The 19,692-nt window shown below is 46.0% G+C and overlaps 1 protein-coding gene across 3 annotated transcripts in view; it reads left to right on the top strand.

Moving 5' to 3' along the window:
- CRY2 (cryptochrome circadian regulator 2) overlaps positions 1 to 19,692 on the top strand; it is a 25,398-nt gene extending 5,706 nt beyond the window's left edge. For 2 of the 3 annotated variants that reach the window (XM_087746210.1, XM_009473785.2), the window contains exons 3-12: positions 3,491 to 3,633; positions 10,733 to 10,917; positions 12,248 to 12,336; positions 13,402 to 13,542; positions 14,038 to 14,349; positions 15,428 to 15,579; positions 15,733 to 15,935; positions 16,413 to 16,502; positions 17,018 to 17,159; positions 17,645 to 19,692. In XM_087746210.1, coding sequence (XP_087602336.1) covers positions 3,491 to 3,633; positions 10,733 to 10,917; positions 12,248 to 12,336; positions 13,402 to 13,542; positions 14,038 to 14,349; positions 15,428 to 15,579; positions 15,733 to 15,935; positions 16,413 to 16,502; positions 17,018 to 17,157 — 1,455 coding nt within the window. In that variant the 3' untranslated portion in view covers positions 17,158 to 17,159; positions 17,645 to 19,692. Of the gene's footprint in view, positions 1 to 3,490; positions 3,634 to 9,210; positions 9,357 to 10,732; positions 10,918 to 12,247; positions 12,337 to 13,401; positions 13,543 to 14,037; positions 14,350 to 15,427; positions 15,580 to 15,732; positions 15,936 to 16,412; positions 16,503 to 17,017; positions 17,160 to 17,644 lie in introns of those variants that run through there. The other variant, XM_087746211.1, reaches the window with a different exon arrangement.

Here is a 19,692-nt window from a genome sequence, read left to right as displayed (position 1 = left end):
TTTTCACTCACTAATGATTTGCTAGTTGTTGGAAATCCCCTCAGCTTCTCTTTAACTATAACTAATTCTTCACTATAACAAACTGTTCTCTTTAACTACAACTAACTTTAACCACTGTCCATAAGGGCCAGCTTGGGAGCCAGATACAGTCTTGAACTCAGACTTGTAAATAAATTTAGTAGTAGGGTGTAACCTAGTACCGGGGTGCTTGAGCTTTTCTTTTTGGATGGTGGCCTTTGCCTTTGTTTCTGTTAAGTCAGGTCTCACAGAGTTGCACTGTAACACGCTGACTCCTCTGTGTTGAGAGCTTCTTCCCTACTGGCCATTTTCTTCCTGCAGCTCTTACTTGAGAAGACTGCTATGTCCATATACCTTTACAGACAACTGAAAAAGCGTATTGATCTGTTTGTGAATTGCAAATAGGGCTTTGTGTTAAAATTTCAAAATTCAGAAGCTTTTGTGTTAGCTGACCTTCCTTTTCTTCTCCTGTTCAAGGCTGCAGTTCAGTCAGCTCAGCAGCAGAATACAGCTTGGGTCCAAGCTTCCTGCTGATGATTTAGGACAGTGGAATATGCGGTGACCTCAGTGGTCGATGATGTGTGATGATTAGTGGGGATACATTTCTAAAGTGATATGTCAGTGCTGCAGATTATGAGAGACAGGACTGGCAAGACCATCTCCTTGAATATCAAGGTTCCTCAAGCAGTATCATTCTTCTTTATCCTGCTCTAAGATTGTACTTCCTATTGTCTTTGAAGCTTTTTGATGGTGTCTTTGCTAGAGTGACAAAGCTAAAGGAAAAAAAACACGGTTCACAATAGTTTTATGAATTGGGTTTCTCACGTGGGCTGTACCTTACATATGGTTGACAGAACTAGTGTCCCCAAGGCCTGCTATAAACCAGCTGGTGAGAAGGAGTGGTAAACTTGAATCTATGCCCTCCTGCTGTAAATGGTTCTGATGTGTATTTTCTGGAGGAGGGTAGCACTGGGAAGGGGAATTGGACTAGGCAGGTCAAAAGGGGCACAGATTTATTTTGGCTTCTGCATCTTAACACATTACACAAACTATGTGCCGCTTTGGGCCTTTTCAGAGTCTGGGTTATTTTTGTCTTTTGATCTGCAAATAAATTCTGGCTAGTAGTAGTCTGTGCGCTCCTTATTTTAGTTCAAGGTATTCACAGGCTAATTGAAACTTTGTTGGAGAAAAATGGCCGCTTTGGTCAAAGAACAAAAAGTAGTTGGCAGCGTCTGAGGTTTGAGAGATGGGTGTGGAATCAGCCAGACCTGCATTTTGCTGACGTCTGTTTTGCCTGGGCGAGTGAGTTGATGAGTATCTTAGATGTGCTGTAACAGAGCTGAAAAGAATGTGGGGGTTTTTTATGCTATTGTATGGTAAATGTATGGCTTTTCATGGGAATTCAGACCTCTCCAGAGCTGCTGCACTGAACAGTGAATTAGCAGCAGCTCATGCCTTGCTGTCAGCTGTTGTGGAGAGGAGAGTTATGTCACATGTGGTAATGCAACAGTTAGACCTAGTATAATTTCTGCTCTTGCTGCCACTAGCTGAGCTATGTTGTTGATAGCAGTCACTGCAAAGGTACTATTATGCATGAATATCATGAGAAGTGTACTTGTTAGCTCTGTGTTAACCTTTGCAGAGGTTTTTCTGTCTCACTTGCTCTGAACAAACATCTGTAATTTTACCTCTTCTGTCAAAGAAAAGTGTGTCGTTTCTTCACTGAAGTTTGCTCACAGTCCCTTTGGTGTGTTTTTTTTTTCCTTACCGTTTTTCTTTGCTGTAGGGTAGTTACTAAGAGACAAGTCAGTCATGACTTTTGTATATCTGCAGCAATTTGTTGTCATACAGTTTACTGTTTTCTGGTTGGTTGTGCTCTGCTTCCTGTGTGCTACTGTAGCACATAGAGTGGTGGGCTTCTCAAAACTGTAGGAAATACCTGATTTTGAAGTTTCGTATTCTTACCTAAAATCTTTTAGCCTTAATTTTTTTTTTTTTTTTTATTCCATGCCTTTCTTTCAAGGCAGTAATGTATGTTTCTTCAAAACCAAAGCCATCTTTTCTAAGCCTTCCAGCTGATACTGTCTTTCATATAAAAGAAAGAAAAGTTTAAAATTAAGCTGTTAAATCACATAGGAGCAGGGCAGGAACATGTCTGTTTGACCCCTGCTCTGAGTTATGGATGCTGTCATGTTCTTATTTTGAAAAAGGAGTGGAGGACCTCTCAGAGATGTACATTCAGTGGTCCATTACTGTTTCAGTTCTCTGTTCTTCCTAATACTATATTTTAGGATTGAATCTGGAAGCTTAGAGAAGAAAGGGGCTTATACAGTTGTTTTCTGCTTCTAAATTCCCTTCCCCAGCTTGGGCATTATTTTTTAATGGTCTTTAGTGAATTAATCACATCTATTCTTTGTGCTGCATTTCTGGTTCTGGTTCCAAGGTGGAAAAGACTGTCCTGTATATACAGAGGTGATTTAGACTCTCACTTTGAGAATGTGGTTCACATCTTAGTTGTGTGAGGGGTTTTTTAAGTGTCTCTATAGATTTCTGGCTGTGTTTGACTAAAGTGTTTGCTAAACAAATCTGTGGGCTGCTGCTCTGCTTGATGGATGTCTCGGGAGGGTCGCTGTGGAAACTGTTAAACCTCTTCTCATAGGATTCATTTTCTGAGGAAAACTAGGCCATAGCCTTTGAGAGCAAACTGTGCTCTGGAAAAGCCTGGAAGAGGCTGAATGCTATTTCATAAGGCCTATTCCATGTAATCTGTGAGGGATCTATTAAAGGTGTGAAGATACAGAATACGTGCATAGCATGACTAGCGTGAAATAACTCTCCAAAGGCAGGACTTTAATTTGAAACTGAATTGCAGTATCATACTCTACTGTGCTGACCAGAAAGGTTCACTCAGTTGCCACCCTTTGTCCTGCATTTCCCACTACCTTGTTTTTTGCTGTTCAGGTTGGATATTGGTCCTCTATTATGTGATGGCTTTAAAGAGACATTGGAAAAAATTTAGAGTGTGTTGGTTTTACTTAATGGTAGTCTCCACATAAAAATACGGTTTTTTAGAAGAGAACTTGTATTGAAAGAGTTCTCTGAAATGCTTTCTCTGCAAATGGTGGAACAGGATGGTAGGGTTACTTTTGGACATCGTGGGCAACAAAACAAGGTGTTGTTAGGCTTCGGGACTGAGCTGTAACCTAAGAACATCAATAGAGAAGAACTCAAAGCTCCTCTTATGTGTTTTAAACCTGACATATAGGAATTTGCATAGCAGATGTGATGTTTGCTAGAGTTGATAAAATTATTGATTCTTTGGTTATCTTGGCTCCAGACTGCTGTTTCTCACAGGAACCATCTCTAAGCTTCCAGGACTTAACACTGGCCAGGAATTCCAACATCCTCATTCGTAATTGTGCTAGTTAGAAAGTCTTCTGTTTGACAGCTGTGTGTATTGTGTTTCTTGCAGGAATGGGGAGTCACCCGTCTCACCTTTGAATACGACTCGGAGCCGTTTGGTAAGGAGAGGGACGCAGCTATCGTCAAACTGGCCAAGGAGGCTGGCGTGGAGGTGGTGATAGAGAACTCCCACACCCTCTATGACCTGGACAGGTACGGGGAGAGCAAGGGCAGAGGTGCTGCCTGGGCTAGGCTGGGATTGTCGCGTCTGGGAAGGCTTCGGTTTCCTCCATTACGTTGATCACTACACGTTGATCACTGTCATCCTGTGTGAGCCTAGAAGGTGTCAACAGGATTACTCTGTGCACTCGCACTTTTGATTAGAGGACGTCAGAGTGCTGACAGTGACGTGAAGGTACAGAAAGGTGTTGCCTCAAGCTTATTAAACTGTACTTGACAATCATTTTCGTTGTTCAGCTGTGTCCTATTGATTCTCTCCTTGAGCATGCCCTCACTGCGTGGACTGCTTTTTTTGCTTCATTGTAATAAAGATAGTTGAGCTGTTGTCTCAAACAGGTTATGAAGGCAGGGCTTTTAACTGATGGATGTGCCAGAACAGCTGGAAGAAGTAGTACGAGGTAGATTGTGGCAAACTTACCTTATTTTAAAACCTGAATGCCTTGTCTTTGTTGTGTATTTGCTATGGGGGAGCCTTGCCTTTATGTTGAGTTTTATGTATTTACTTATATATGTAATCTCTCTCTGTATATGATCTCCTTAAACAGTGGAGACAGTCTTTCAGCGAAGACTCTAAGGTATGCTTTTCTTCAACCATGTTTCAGTACTACTCGTACAGGTTGCTTGGTTTTTTTGGGGGGCTTTTTTTTTTTTTTTGATGACTGGTGCAAGTAATGCTGAATGTAGATTTCCTCCTATCTTTAGCATCCATAATTTCCTATGGGAAGGAGCACATGCTGGGTGGAAATGTTTGTCTTTGGAGTGAGGGGGATTCTTGAACCTGCCTCGTGAGCAGACACCACTTTCTAATTTTTGCATTAGAAGAGACCATGAATACTTATTACATCCTCACCCCTTCAATGTCAATGCTCCTCACATCCTTCCTCATGTCATCTTTGTCTTTTCCAAGGTGGAGAGTCCTAGTTTATTTAAGTTTTCAGGTGGAATCTGTTCCAAATCTCTTCTAAGTTTTGCTCTAGAGATGGAGAGCAGTGGTGAAAACTCTAGCTAGTGTTCAAAATGTAGGAGCAACTTGGATTTGTATAGCGCTATAATGTTTCCTGTCTTCTCCTAATAGTCACTAACATTCTTTTTGCTTTTTTTGAGTGCTGCTAAACACTAAACTGATATCTCGGGGCTTCCTTCCAGAATGGTCGTAGGTTATTTGAGAGGCTGCTACTATATAAGTAAGTTTAAGATTGCATAGCCATGCATATGGAGAAACAACATGACCAACACTGCATTTCATCTGATATTTTTGTCAGCTGGTCATGTGGTGTATAGGGAAATTTTTAAGTTGCCTTTCATTTTTAGCTATCCCAGATAGCTTCTTGCGTCAGTAAACTTTATCATCACGCTCTTTTTTGTCCCTTTGCAGATCATTTATGAATAATGTTGAGCAGCACAAGCCCTAGCTCAGCTCTGTGTAGGATTTCTCCTCCTGTTGGAAAAATGGATTCCTACTCTGTCCTGTATCTCGAAGAATTTTCTGTCTGCAGGGACCTTTTCCTTTATCCCAATTTATCTTGGTTTCTTTAAAAATTTTCAGTGAGGGATCTAGTCAGATGGCTTCTGAAAATCCAGGTAGAGTATATCAACTAAATCTCCCTTGCCCCAGGCTCAAATGTCACTAATAGATTTTTGAGGCACAACTTCCCTTTACCAAGCCCAAATTAACCCTCCAGCATATTGCATATACCCATCCATTCACTGATTCCATTAGTATTTTATACCCATCTGCCTAATGCACATATCAGACTTTCTGTTCTGTCATCCCTCTGATGCCCTTGAAATGCTTTTTAAATCTGGAGTCATATTTGCCTTTTTTTCCTCATAGTATTCGGACAGTTTTAAGGCAAGTGTTACATGCAGCAGCTATTAGTTTGGGTATTTCTTGATGTCCTTTACAACTCCTAGGTGAATGCTTGCTGGTCCTGGCAAGCTGTTGCTGTTCAAGCATAGCTTTGTTTTGTGGTGTTTCTTCCTGACTTCCCAGTCTGTGACATCTCCTGATACATTTCCTTAAACAGATTCAGAGTGGCAGCCTACCCGAATACCTCCATAGCGAATACACATGCAGAACTAAATGCATGATTTTTTTCTGTGGTGTTACAGTCTCTGCTTTTTTTATGACTTGATCAGCTCTTGACGCTGTAAATATCCTGGAGTGTCTGTAAAGGGATTTTATTTTTTTTTTTAACTATTTATGCTTTTTTTTAAAAGGTTTCTCAAACTTTCATTTGCGTTGGGAGGTGCAAAGAGGCTGCTTTTGTGGCTTTTAATTTAACCTACCTGTTGTTTTTTTCTGTCTTTATTTGGCGTTCATTTTTCTGAATGATTTTGCCTTCTGTTAGCGTTGATGATGGTATTCTTTAATTGTTTTGACTTTTGTGATCTTTCTGAAATCTTTTTTTGATGGTTTGTGTGCATTTGTTGAATTTTTTTTCCCCATCATCTTCAAATCATCTCTGTGTTGCCTGTCAGTGGTTTACATCTCAGCTTGTTCTTTTTGCTTAGCACGCTTCCTTATTTTTATGCATTTCTCTTCTTGAAATATAAGCCGTTATGGTATTATAGCTGCTGGAAGGATGTTAAATTGTTGCATGCCAAAGTCACGGTTAGAGCAGGCAAGTGATGACTAACATTTTCAGCTATACCTTAGCGCTGCCTAAGACTAAATCATGAATTGCCTTTCCTTGTGGGTTCCTGATTAATTGTTCCATGGAGCAGTCATTTATGACAACTAGAAGATTGGTTTTTGGCAGGCAGCGGGGTGTGACAGCTACCCAGTCTGTGTGGAGGCAGTTGAAGTCTCCAGTTACTCTGACATTTCCTGGTTCTTGGCATCTCTGAGATTTCTCAGCAGGTGGTAATACAGTTCTAATATTATATTTCTCCTGGAAGCCTCTCTCAGAGTGTATCGCCCTCCAGTCATGTTACTCAGTCTTTTAACTCATGGTATGTGTTGTCCCTCTGCTCAGCCTACTGTTTTTCCTGCATAATTACTAACCTGGTGGTGGTGTCCTACTTCTCATCTTTCTTTAATCAAGTTTCTGACAAGATTGTCAGGCCTGGTTTTGAACAATTTAGACTAATCTTTTACTTCTACATAAATGATTCCAGCAGTCCTTCTCTTGTTCCCTGCAGCGTATTCACAGTACCATCACCACCAGCTCCTTTTAAACATGTACAAAGAGCCTGTTCAGTTAACTTGTGAATTTGACCAGTTCTACCCAGCAGGAAGATTACAATATGCTCCTTGTTGGCACTGCCAGGATAGCTGTGTGGTTATCAGAGCATCTTTCCCCTCCCCCAAAACAGGGAGACGGCTATAGAAAATCAGCATCAGTGCTGGAAAATACTCCTAAGAAAATCTAGGAATTCTCAGTCAAGATTAGCGATGTTCAGATTGTAGAAGTCAGACAGAAAAGATAATCTCTCGGGTATCAGCTTAGCCTGCTCAAAGTCTTTACTTGACAATTATTCTGTCTGACAACTTCCAGCTGACAAGTTGTTTTGTCCCTTCTCTGGGTCTGCCTGTTTTCTCCTCCTTAGGATCTAAATCCTCTGTATTCTGCTTGCTGACGGTCAGCATCATAGTTTCAGTAATCCAGGGCAGGCCGGGGTTATTCAGGGGGAGCGGTTTAGGTCAGAAAAGAACACTGTGAACTTGTATGTTTGTAGCATGCATCAGGAGCAGCTTTTCCTCAAATATTCTAGCCTAAGGCTGAAGTGATAGCTAAATGCACTTTAATAGGAGGATGTACTGACTTAAAGGAACAAAGCACTGGGGAAGTGTGCATACCGTGGTGGTTCTGCAATTCAGAATTACGCTATGCCAAAAAAATGGTTTATTTCCATCTAAGAAGGTTAAGTCAAACTTCTGCCTGCCAGATCTTGTTATCCTTGTCTGTCTTGCATGGTGCTCTGGTGTCAGGTGTTTTCCCCCTGCGCTGATACTTAGCCTGTCATCAAGTCACTTCTTCATCTTTCACACACTCGTGTGTGCGATTCTGCGGAAGTTGAATTGTTCGTCCTTTGTCCAGTGTCTGTTGTGTGGAATATCTTTTGGTTATCTCTCATCTCCTCTTCGAATCTGTAGAAATACTCCTTTTCTTATACACGTGTAGCCCTACGCGAGCTCTCTGCAGCGAGGATTTAGATCAGAGCAATTGCATAAGCTGGCGAGGCTAACGAAATAGTCTGTGGGAGCTGGTAGTGGGGTGCATTGTTGAGCAGCTTGCTTGCCGAGTGCTGGCACCCAGCTCTTCCTCGCGGGAGGAAGTAGGGGGGAGCACATTCAGTCCCTTGCCAGAGCCGGGCCCTGTCATTTGCAAGCGAGCTGAGGTGTCAGGTTTTTGAGGCGAGCGGCTTTCCCTCGCCCGGTGGCCATCCTGCTGGGGCACTGGTGTGGAGGTGTGAGTCGGAAGCTGACACCTGTGGGAGTGTGTATTCAAAGTCTGCCGACGCTCTGCTGTCACAGGTGACTGACGGTAGGATACCTGATAATCCTAGCAGCACCAGAACTCTGGTCAGGTTTTGGTTGCCTGCTTTCTTGAGGTAAAGTGTGACTGACAGTCAAAAAGACCCTCATAACTTCTGGCATCCAGGTACTACTGTCAGGCAGCGCTGGGCACTATATTGCTAGGCTGGTAGCGCAGCTATTTTTATGTGTGTTCACTAACACCAGAAAGATTAGGTTTTGTAGGATGAATACAGTGATTCTGCTCTTCTCTGTTCCGCTTCAAGAAAGCTAGAAGAATAATGGCCACGTGTAGTCTGAGGGTTGTGCTGGGGAGATGGATGAAATGGGAGTATTAAATCCTGGGGAAGGACCTCCCTTTTTCTGTCCTCGGGCAAAGTCCTGTGAGATTGTACTGCCTGGGTTAGAAGGACAGGAGGAGGAAGGAAAGGACTCCTGCTTGGGGGGCTTCCTGTACAAATCTTTGTACAGAAGGCTGAACAGCACTACAATACCCAGTATGTATCGTATAATATCCAGTATTGTACAGTAGCCAATATTTGATACTTCTTTTCATGGCGGTATTGTGAAAGGTTCAAATTCTGTTGCATAATGCCAGTGTCAGGTGCTGTGAAATGTGCAAGTTGTCCTAGTCCTATCTCTTAAAGATTTGTGTCCCAGATCCAATAACTGTCTGGTTAGGAATTCAGGAGCTGTACAAGGTAACTTCACTCGTATTCACGTTCTTCAGGATGTCAAATACAGGCACTGGCATCCACCTGCAAGTCACAGCGATTTGCTCAAAGCTGTCTGTTCACAAAAGTTTTAGCTGTGGATCTGGGACGTGGTATAATAGCGTGGATCTCAGACTGAGCTGCAGCCTCAGCAGGTCTGTGGAAGAGGACTGAAAAATGAGGCAGTGTTGAAGAAGCGGCTTCCCCGCCCCCATCCCAGGCACCTCAGGGCAAGCACCGTGCAGCTTTGTCACGTTTTTGCTTCCCAGCACTGAACTACTCTGGAAACAAGGGAGCGTCTGTGGAGTGCTGTAACTGGAAATGCCTCTCTTCTCTTCCAGCAGCAACACTGATTTTCTGGGGATCTCTGTGAAGTGATGGGCTTGTTTGGGGGCCCCAGTGCTCAGAGCAAGCCACAGAGAAGATTGTGGTGGGTAGTATTCATGAGCGTTCACGATCTCGTACTATCTCTGGGGTGGTACACGGAGACAGCCGGCTGAGAAGTGAGTGAAAGCAGAGGAGATGCTCCAGTGTTTCGCACTCTGTGCACATCCCGCTTGCCCTCCCTCCCCTGTCCTGTTCATTAGTGTCGTCTTCTCCCAGTGTTTACAACCTAGAAGCAGAAAACCAGGAGGAAACTGCAGGAGGCTTTATTTTTAACCTTTGCAACTGTGCTGCCTGTTTTCAAGGCTCCCCTTCCCTCGGCTGGCAGTGTGCAGGAGGCCCGGGCTCCGGCTGGCCGGGATGGAGGCACTGGGCAGTGGGGCCAGCTGCCCGCATTGCCGGGGCTGGGTGACTGCTGGGTGACTGCGGCGCACACGTGAGGAAGGGCTGCGGGCTGGGCAGGCCCTGGGCCGGCATGTCGCTCCTCCTCGCTACACGTGCGGCTTCGGGGGGAAGGGAAGGCACATGGCGTCCGCCGAAAGGCTGGGCTTTAAGCCCAGCCCCTTGCATAAGCTGTTGACTGTAATGGGTGGGGAAGGTGGCTCTGCTGCAGCTCCTGTGTGAGCTGTGGGGTTGGCTGCCTCAACTTTATGTAATGCTGGCGATCCCTGTGCTGTCTGCTTTGCTGTTAACTCCTTCCTCGCCCTGCAGGAGAGGGGGTTAAAAATGGCATCTTTGACCCTGGGGAAGCTTGCCTTGCCTGGGGGGCTTCTCAAAGCTCTCTGTCTCAGGAAAAATGAGGCTGTGTGGCCCTAGCAGGCTGTGGATTCTTAGTAAAGTAGAGGAATGGGGAACCGTGGCTGTCTTTTCCGTGGCATGATCTGACACGGGTGAATTAGCATGAGACAGGTCTACTCGTGACCTTATGGCGTGGGGGAGGGTGGTGATTTCTCTAATCATGGGGAGAGAGGAACGACATGACGCAAACTGGGATTTGTCTCATCCAAGATAGGTGGAGGAGGGGTCACTAACAGGCTGGGACCTTTTGTGTCAGACGAGGAGGGAGTAAGGTCAGAATCAGGTTAGGATATCACAAGGTGTCAGGGGAACAGTTGCAGGTCTGGGATCTGCCATCTTGGGGAGACAGAAAGGCAGTAATCAGATTGAGATTTCATACAGGGGTCTGATGAGGACCTCTGGGAGAGAGATTGATGCTAAGCCTGATTCAGCTGGAGCTGTTTTGTTTTGTTTTTTCCTATGGACATGAATTAGTATGTGGGGTTTTGTTTTCTGGTGTGTTTGGGGGTTTTGTTTGTTTGTTTTTAATATCCCTTTGAGGGATGCATCAAGTGGAAGGTAGGTCTGTAAGGATTTCTGTATCCAAAGAGAAAGGCTGTCCTGAGCAGTGATAGTGGGATGCAGTTTGGCTGTTATTTCCTTGTGTCTTCTGTGGTAGCAAGGCTGCGTTGTTTCACCTTGCTTATTTTGTCTCCAGAATAATTGAGCTGAATGGCCACAAGCCACCCCTCACCTACAAGCGCTTCCAGGCCATCATTAGCCGTATGGAGCTCCCAAAGAAGCCGGTGAGCACCGTAATGAGCCAGCAGATGGAGACATGTAAAGTGGACATCCAGGAGAACCATGACGATGTGTATGGGGTCCCATCCCTGGAAGAGCTGGGTATGTGTCAAGAGTGAAGGCAAGGGTTAACTGCCAGCTGAAACGGGCTCTAGTGAAACTGTTCCTGATGGCTGGCATGTGCCCAGAACAAGTCCAGCCTTCTCATCTGACCTGGGCTGCCTCTAGCCATAGAAGCAGCCTAATGTTTTCAGTGAGTGCTGGACCTCATGAAAATAGACTGCTGTCCCTTGCACTACTGTCGATGCACAGCGTCCCCTTTAACATTGCTCTGAAACGCTCTGCATCTGTCCTTCTGTTCTCTGCTATACTGAGCATGTAACCGCTGTATCAGTGTCTCATGTCCTTGCCAGCTGCTTTCCTCCTACTGCCATCTCTGACACATTGTGTAACAGACCTGAAGAGGTAAACTAACTGTGTACCAGGCTTAGATCATTTAATTCAGTTATTGCCAAGCAGCAGCAATTTGGGAGCTTAGCAAAACAAAAGATTACAGAAGCTTCTTTCACTCATCCTGTGATGCCTTGTGGTCCTGTATTTTTCTTGGAGGAGGATGAATTGAGAGCTGAGGCATGAGGTATGCAAGGCCTATATCAGAGAAGTGAATCTAAATGCAAGGGAAGAAAGGATTAATGCAGAATACTGTGTGTGTGACTGGAGGCTCCATGCCAACTTTATAGGAGTATCACCTGTACCTTAAGGTACAGTTTTAGCAGTCGTGTAAAAGCGGAGGGCTTCACAACAGGAGCATCCAAAGGGTTGCAGTCCTGGGTAGCTCTGCTGCCTTTATTGTCTGGCCTAATGAGAGACTGCCTGCAACCTTACGCTGCTCTGCTTGCTGCAGGGGAGGCTCCTCTGTCAGCCCAGAGCAGAGCAGGGCAACTGCATTATTACTTCCCCTTTTGCATCAGTTCTTCAGCACTAATCCAGTGCCCTCCCCAGCATTCGCTTTCAGCAGAATAGGATCCTCACCAGGAGCAGCCAGGCTCTCTAGTGAGCTGCTGGTGTCCATGGCAAGGTATTTTGGAAGGCAGAGCTGTGGAGCAGATGTTCCTTTGCCAGCTGCTCTGGCCTTTGGAGCAGAGCCCTGTGGGTAGTGCTGACACACAAGAGAGAGTACTGGCGTACGAGTGATGGGAGAAGTCCCCAGAAGGCTGCCTGAAGCGTTGCAGGGAGAGGCCCTTGTAGTGCAGTGTCATGAGCAGGCTCTCCCCATGTTCCACATGATTTGCCTGCTGTAGAAGGACTAGAGCAGCAAGGAAGCCATGTTAGGCAACTGCAGTATGTAGTGTCTTGCTGTTACTAGTGCTTAGTCCCATCTATACCCTTTGTCTAGGCATGGCTTCAATTCTTACAAAGTTCTTTCCCTCAGGCTTTCCTACAGATGGTCTTGCCCCTGCAGTTTGGCAAGGAGGGGAGACGGAAGCCTTGGCGCGTCTGGATAAACACTTGGAAAGAAAGGTAACCCCTGTTATTTAAGTGGCGATTCCTGCAGGCTGTGCCTCCAAACGAAAAATGTTGAGCGTTGGCCATTGCTCTATTTCCCTGCTCTGCCTAGCAACAGTTGCAGCGTTCACCTCTGGAAGGCTATTTAGTACTGTTGGAGTACCCCTGTGATCTTGGGTTGTGTGTGGAGCAGGGAGCTCCTGGGCTTCCTCAGACCCAAAGAAGTAGAGGTGTGTATTAATTATGCTGCTGTTTGAAACACATAGGATTCTTTTCCTTGTTTCTACCCCTCAGTTTCCTTTAGAGGAGTGCAAACTTGGAAACTCTCGTCTAACTCTTGTTCAGTCCCTGCTGCACACTGCACACCATCTCGTTTTGTCTTTAGCTGAGGTACTGGTGCGAGTACATGCTCATAAAAGAATGCCTTCCCCTTGTACCTCAGCCTGTTAATATGTTGTCTCACTGGCTGGCATTCCTTGAGCCCCTTGCTGAAATACTCTCTTTTTCCTATGGGCATGTATTCTTGATTATAGTGCACAAGGCAAACAATTTCAGAGTAATGAAAGATGACCCAGCTGCAAAGGCATGACTCAATTTTAACCAGTTTGTATCTTTTTAATGCTGGGTGGTTTGGTGGCAGTTGTAGAGATCAAAGCGTAAATTCTTGTGCTGAAGGGGGAATAAACTGTCAATATAATACTCCACAAAAAGGTCTAAATTTCCCTAATTTTCTTGTTTAGTATGAGAAATGAGATAGTTGTACCTGGACATAAACAATTGCATTAGCTTGTGTCCCTAGGAGCTCTCAGGGTTATTAGCTCCTGCATGCAAAGCAAATTTGGTCCTTTTCTTGGCCAAAATGACTAACTGGTTTAAATCCTGGAGCAAAGGTTTTGCATTTCTGGAATAGGGTGTGGGGGTTGGGATTGCCCACTTGAGATCTCTCCCAGGGGTGGTTGGAGGTGAACAGAAGAGACTGCTGTCAGACCCGAGTGGCCTTACCACCTGCACAGAGGCCTGCCCTTTGCAGCATCGCACAAATTTAGGGTTTTTTTTGGCTCATTTCTCCTGAATGTCTAGGCATGGGTTGCAAATTATGAAAGACCAAGGATGAACGCCAATTCGTTGCTGGCCAGCCCTACAGGACTCAGTCCCTACCTGCGTTTTGGCTGCTTGTCCTGTCGCTTGTTTTACTACCGTCTCTGGGAGCTGTATAAGAAGGTAAGACAAAAGGTTCATCTGGAGAGCAGGCTGGTTTTGAGCATAGCATGATGCTGGTTCCCAGACAGTGTGCCAGAACAGCTGCAAAAGTTACTGTTGCCTCACTTGGGTTTGACTGTTGGGCTAAGCTTGTTGCTAGTACAGAAGAGGCTCTTGGGTGAGGAAAAGTGTTTCTTCTGTATATAGTTGAGCAAACCTTAAATCTGCCAATGCCCTGTTCTTCAACCTGGACTCCTGTGTCATGAGCCACGTAGAGCTTTTTGCTGTTAGTTTTGGGTCATTCAAGTCTCTTGTCAGTGTCCTGGGTGAGCCAAAAGCAGCACTGACTTTACTACCTGGGGTTTCTGGTGAAGGATGATCTGGAACTGAGCTCCTTTATGGCAGTTGTCAGTAACTGACTTGAGAATTCTGTATAAATGCATGGGTGGCCTACAGCTGAGCTTAATGAAGCCAGTCCTCCCCTGCTTGTGAATACCCTTATTTCCTCCTCCACAGGTAAAGCGGAACAGCACGCCCCCCCTCTCTCTGTACGGCCAGCTTCTGTGGCGGGAGTTTTTCTACACAGCAGCCACAAACAACCCGAAGTTTGATCGTATGGAGGGGAACCCCATCTGCATCCAAATCCCCTGGGACAGGAACCCTGAAGCCTTGGCAAAGTGGGCAGAGGGCAAGACAGGCTTCCCTTGGATCGATGCGATCATGACTCAACTGAGACAGGAAGGGTGGATCCACCATCTGGCCAGGCATGCGGTGGCCTGCTTCCTGACCAGGGGCGACCTCTGGATCAGCTGGGAGTCAGGAGTCAGGGTGAGTCTGGCATTTCCAGAGGCTTGCAGGAGGCCATAAGGAAAACAGTCTCCCTGGCACTCAATGCAAGGATGGGCGCACAGGTATGGCTTTTGCTTCGCATGTAAAAGTTGCGTGGAAGAGAGGATTTGCTAGCGGGCTCTTGGCCTGCCAACGGCCTGACTTCTTTCTGCCTTCTACCACAAGGCTCTGATAGTATCAAGAGTCTCCAGTAACCATAACTAAATGGTAGTGGGACCCACTGGTAAATATGGTCTGGGGTTTTGGGTGCTTTTTTACTTTTTTGCAAAAGTTCTCTCAGTCCATCTGTTTTCTTTGCAAGTTCAATGTCAGTTCATAACTGGACCTTTTTCCTCATTGTGTAATCCATCACCGTGCCGGTCAGGGAACGCTCCATGACTGTGAGATCCGAGTCTAGAGTCTCTCAAGGAAAGAGGTAAAAGACCCTCCTCTTGGGCCATCTGAAGGGACAGGCAGCTTTGAACCTATCCAGTGTACCTATTGCCCTACGCAAAAAGTGGAGGCAGGGGCATCTTGTCACAAAGCTGACAAAGCAGAGCATAGCTGAAAGTGCGTCATAGGGTCAGATGCTAAAAGCGCAGCGTCTGTGCATGGAAGTGAGTGAGTTACTGCTGAAACCTGTCCGCCTGTCAGTGGCAGTGTGCTCTGGGACCTTCAGAGGGGTTCTTCCTTCTTGCTTTGGTGCTTGTTCTTCTGTGCAGCATCTGCCTGCTTCCCACGGTTGGTGCTTTGCACTTGTTACGCCTCCCAGGCTAGGATCAATATCCAAGGCTTGCTGCAACACTAGGTAGTGATTTAGCCTGTAGCTGCATGAGAGAGAAGCCAGCACTTCATCAGCATGAGCAGACAGTACCTCCCTATGTGAAAGCATCAGGAAGTGAGATATATTGACCAGCCAACTGGCTTCAGCCAGCAGATCACCTCTTTGCTGCTGCTTTGGTTACTAGGAGCTGTTCTCACAGCTCAGTGCCTGCCATTTGAAAGAGCACCTTGGGTCCTCCTGCCACAAAGTCCCTCCTGGGGAAGCTCTCACTGCCTTTTCCTCCAATTGCTGCAGGTATTTGACGAACTGTTGCTGGATGCAGATTTCAGCGTAAATGCAGGCAGCTGGATGTGGCTTTCATGCAGTGCGTTCTTCCAGCAGTTCTTCCACTGTTACTGCCCCGTGGGCTTCGGCCGTCGCACAGACCCCAGTGGTGACTACGTTAAGTAAGCGATGTGACTGGAGCTTCTTTCTTGCTTGATCTGTGAGCCTAAGTCGTTCAGTAGCTGACAGGTGCACGGTGCTTTCTGTGCATTGTGAATGCTGCAAGTGCAGCCACTTGTAAGTGGTGTTTCTGCATCTTTTTACTTGTGTTGCAGGAGGTATCTGCCCAAACTAAAGGGCTTCCCCTCACGATATATCTACGAACCGTGGAATGCCCCGGAGTCTGTGCAGAAGGCAGCCAAGTGCATCATTGGGGTGGACTACCCCAAACCCATGGTGAACCATGCGGAGACCAGCCGACTGAACATCGAACGCATGAAGCAGATCTACCAGCAGCTGTCGCGCTACAGGGGGCTCTGTAAGTACCAAAAATTGCAAAAGATTGTGTCTTTAATAGGAAATAAAAAAGATGGGAGGAGGGGTCGTGATTTAAAACAGATAGCATTTGTCTCTCTGGCCAGTCTTTGCAAGAGGAAGCAGTCCCTGCCAAAGCTGCTGAATCAGTTTCCAGGGAGAGCTCCATTGAGCTCTTGGACAGCTAAGAGTGGAGTTTGATTAGTTTTGAGAGCTGGCGATGGCACGGCACCATCCATATGCCACCAATGGTCCAGTCTTCACTTTGGAAAAAAAACCTAGGTATCGCATCCTAAATAAATACGCTGCTAGATCCCAGTGTCTGTCTGTCGCCACCACTGGATGAGCGCAGCTCTGAACTCATCCCGCTTTGGGATATGGATGTGCTGGTTGGTGATCACTAAGGTGTTCCCATGTGAAAGGCTTCTCTCACCCCAGGTGTTTTTTGTTTCTTAGCTATGGCCCTTTTGCCTTTCTCCAGGTTTACTGGCATCAGTCCCTTCGTGTGTGGAAGATCTCAGTGGCCCAGTCACAGACACAGCTTCGGGGCAGGGCTGCAGCACCAGCACAGGTGAGTCAGAGCTATTCATGTGTTTCTGAGATAGTTTCATGTCGACTTAAAGGCTACAGGCAGGAGAGAGAGATCCTTTTCTAATAAGAAGAGGGTGTGTAACTAGGAAAACATAGATCACGTTCACCTTCCTTTAGGCTTTCTTCAGAAGTCCCCAGTGAGCCTTTATTCCTAAAAGGGCTGAAGAACAGGAGTTCATTAAAGTGAATCTTTTATTGCCTGTATGGGATCGTGTGCAGTCACTTAAGGGAGAAGTGCAGATCACTGTAGGGCTAATCAGGTATAATTAAGCTGTCCCCTGTCAAAGGAGGATACTTTTGTGTTTGTTCTGGGGGACTCAATTGTTCTGCTTTTAACTTTTCAAAAGTTTTCAAGGAGGCTGTGGCAACATCTCTCTGTGCTTGTGCACTGCATAGTCTTCTTTCTCCCAGCTCTGTAGCAGGTTAGGCTAGGGTGTGTTTCTGAGGAGATTTAAAGGCAGGGGAAATGTTGCAGTGACTCTTCTTCCTTTACAGCAATGAGGCTGTCACAAGCAGACCAGGCCTCTCCAAAGCGCAAACATGAGGGAGCAGAAGAGCTGTGCACTGAAGAACTGTACAAACGAGCCAAAGTGACATGTCTGCCCGCTCCAGAGATCCCTGGCAAGAGTTTATGATTGTGAGTAGTCCCTAGTGTGATCTGGCCTAAACTACCTTGTTCTGGCAGCTAGCAAGGCTCAATCTTTTGCTCCCTGTGTTTTAATGAACTAAACGGACTTGCTTGTGGAGGGAGGTGGCTCCTAACTGTAATTCCATAGCCCTGTTAATTTGGCACTGGTCTGCCCTCTGGTTGTTTTGCTTTTGCTTGACAAGCTGTTAACTCAGTTGTCCAGCAGAGAGCAGTACCCTGTTACTACAATCACAGAGCACAGTTGTTTGTAGGCTTGCTTTAGTGAGGCTGCTTCTCCTTCCACAGAGTGGGTTTGCAAGCCAGGTTTGCCCATGTGGTGAGGGTACGGGCTAGAGGAGGGGAGCAGGCAGGTCCAGTCGTATGCCTGAAATGTTCCGGATCCCAGGAGGGAGGAGCTGGTCGCATGTTCTGCCAACTTTTCAGTATGAGGGCGAGAGGTCAAGGCAAATTCTGTCTTTTGCTTTCTCCTACAGCCAGCGACAAGCACCTTGCAAGTGAAGAGTGAGAGTGCTGAAGAGGTGACCAGAGGAGGAGGGACTGCTGCCACAGAAGGACTGGAACTTGTGATCCGCAACAGAAAATCTGGGGTCTCATACAAATGTGTAATTCCAATAGCTGCCACAAAAGGGCACTGCATTACTTGTGCTTGGGAATATTTGGCTTTGTGGTCTCCAAAGAGCCAAATATGTCTCTTCTCAGCCATGCCCAAAATCTGCCCCCATTTAAGGGGGCAAGAGCCTCCTGTCAACTTGTTCACTCCCAGGTGTATCTTTCTCTTCTGACAGTGGCTCAGTGCGTGTGAGTTGATGCAATGATGTAGGGAGCAGCATCTGCGCCTCTCAGACATAGTGAACATCCTTTCTCATCACTAGTACTAGGCAGGGAGGTGCACTGATTACTTCAAGTTATAGTAGGAGTTGAGAAGGAAGCTGCTACAGTGTCAAAAATGGAGTACCCATCCTACAAGAGAACAGGGAAATTTCAGTATTTCTTTCATTAGGCTAGACTGATGGGGATGTAAACGCTTTCTGAGTAAATCAAGGTGGTACTCATGTGGGATGGAAATGAAATGAAGGACAACTGTAGCACAAGAACAAAGAGATTCAAACTGTCTGTACACTTGACAGGCACTTAAAACTTGCCCTGCAGAAGAATCTCACTGCTGCAGGGTGAGCCATAGTGCTGTTGCCTGGAATGGGCAGCTTCAGAGCGGTTTGACATCTGGTGAGGGGGGACTCTGAGAGAAGGAGGAATTCTTCAGGGAATAAGATCATGCCTTGATATGAGTAAAGCAGTCTCCCAGAAGCTTGCTGGTCCAAATAATAAGGTAGCTGCACCTGGGCCCTGTACTCTACAGCATTTCCTTCCCTGAGTGAGAGCTCTCTCAAACGGAGTGACTGGTGTCTGGTGTGTGGCCTGTGGAGTGCCTCGTACTGATAGGGGATGTATTACACATCAGCTCCTTGAAGTGAGTCTTACTCGGGCTCTGTCTGTTGTCCATTCTGTGTGGATGTTTGCTCTTTCCTGTATTGGCATCTGTGTTTTGAGTTTCTACACAGTATACTCCTGTACCTCGTGCCCTGCACACTGCTCCTTCTTGCCATTTGCATTCACGCTGGTGCTTTGTGTCTAGCAGGACAATTGCGTAGCTTTCCTGGCTCTTAACCATACACTCCTTGGCCTGCTCCTGTTATGTGTCATTTCAACACGGTGCTGGCAGAGCGCCTCTGCTTGCCTTCCCACCTAAGAGGGCAAGGGAGGGTAGTGCTGCAGAAGAGCCTCTCTTTTGGCGGTTTTCAAGAGGGATTAGATCGAGTAGCTAATCCCGTGCAATGGGCTGCCGTTGGCACTGTTTTCATTTGCTGTCCAAAACCTTTCATCCCCGCCTGGCACAGACAGTGTGGGGCTATAGGTGAGCTTATGCAACTAACAGCTTGGGGAGCACAGGAGTTGTCTCCCACTCTGACTGGGATAATCAGATTCCGTTTTGGAGCCCATGTTTGAGCGCAGAGCAATGGGGCTACAAATAGAAACTGGCTCAAATCTATCTGGGAAACCTGGAGTGGTTCAGTTAGGTCGGTGAGTTAATTTATTGAATAGCTGAATAACCTTTCCTTCCCACTCATCTCTCTGGGGCATTGACCCTAGATTCCTTTTTCCAAGGGAATCCATTGGCCAGACTGACCAAGTAAACAAGAGTCACTTTTCCTGCCCTTACTTTCTTCTAAACTGCTATTCATAGTCTGCCTAGTGGATAACTCAGTAATAAACAGGTTTTGTCTCCTTCAGTCTGACCCAGACCTTACTCCCACTGTCTTGAGGGTAAAAAGGTATAAAGAAAAAGAGACCCTCCCACCCCACCCCATCTTCTGCTGCAGAGAGAAGAAAGGGGAAAGACATGCACTTTGTACACTTAGATTACAGAAATTGTGACTTCTGTCATTTGGAGAGTTACATGTTTAGGCAATGGTCTGTAAATATGACTTTTTTATATATATATATAAATGTCTTTAACCCTCTC

The sequence above is a fragment of the Nipponia nippon genome, unplaced genomic scaffold, assembly GCF_047370975.1.
Source record: "Nipponia nippon isolate SJK-2023a ecotype South Korea unplaced genomic scaffold, ASM4737097v1 scaffold_10, whole genome shotgun sequence".
In the NCBI taxonomy this organism is placed as follows: Eukaryota; Metazoa; Chordata; class Aves; order Pelecaniformes; family Threskiornithidae; genus Nipponia; species Nipponia nippon.
Note: the sequence above shows the minus strand (reverse complement) of the source record. Positions and strands in the feature narration are given on the sequence as shown.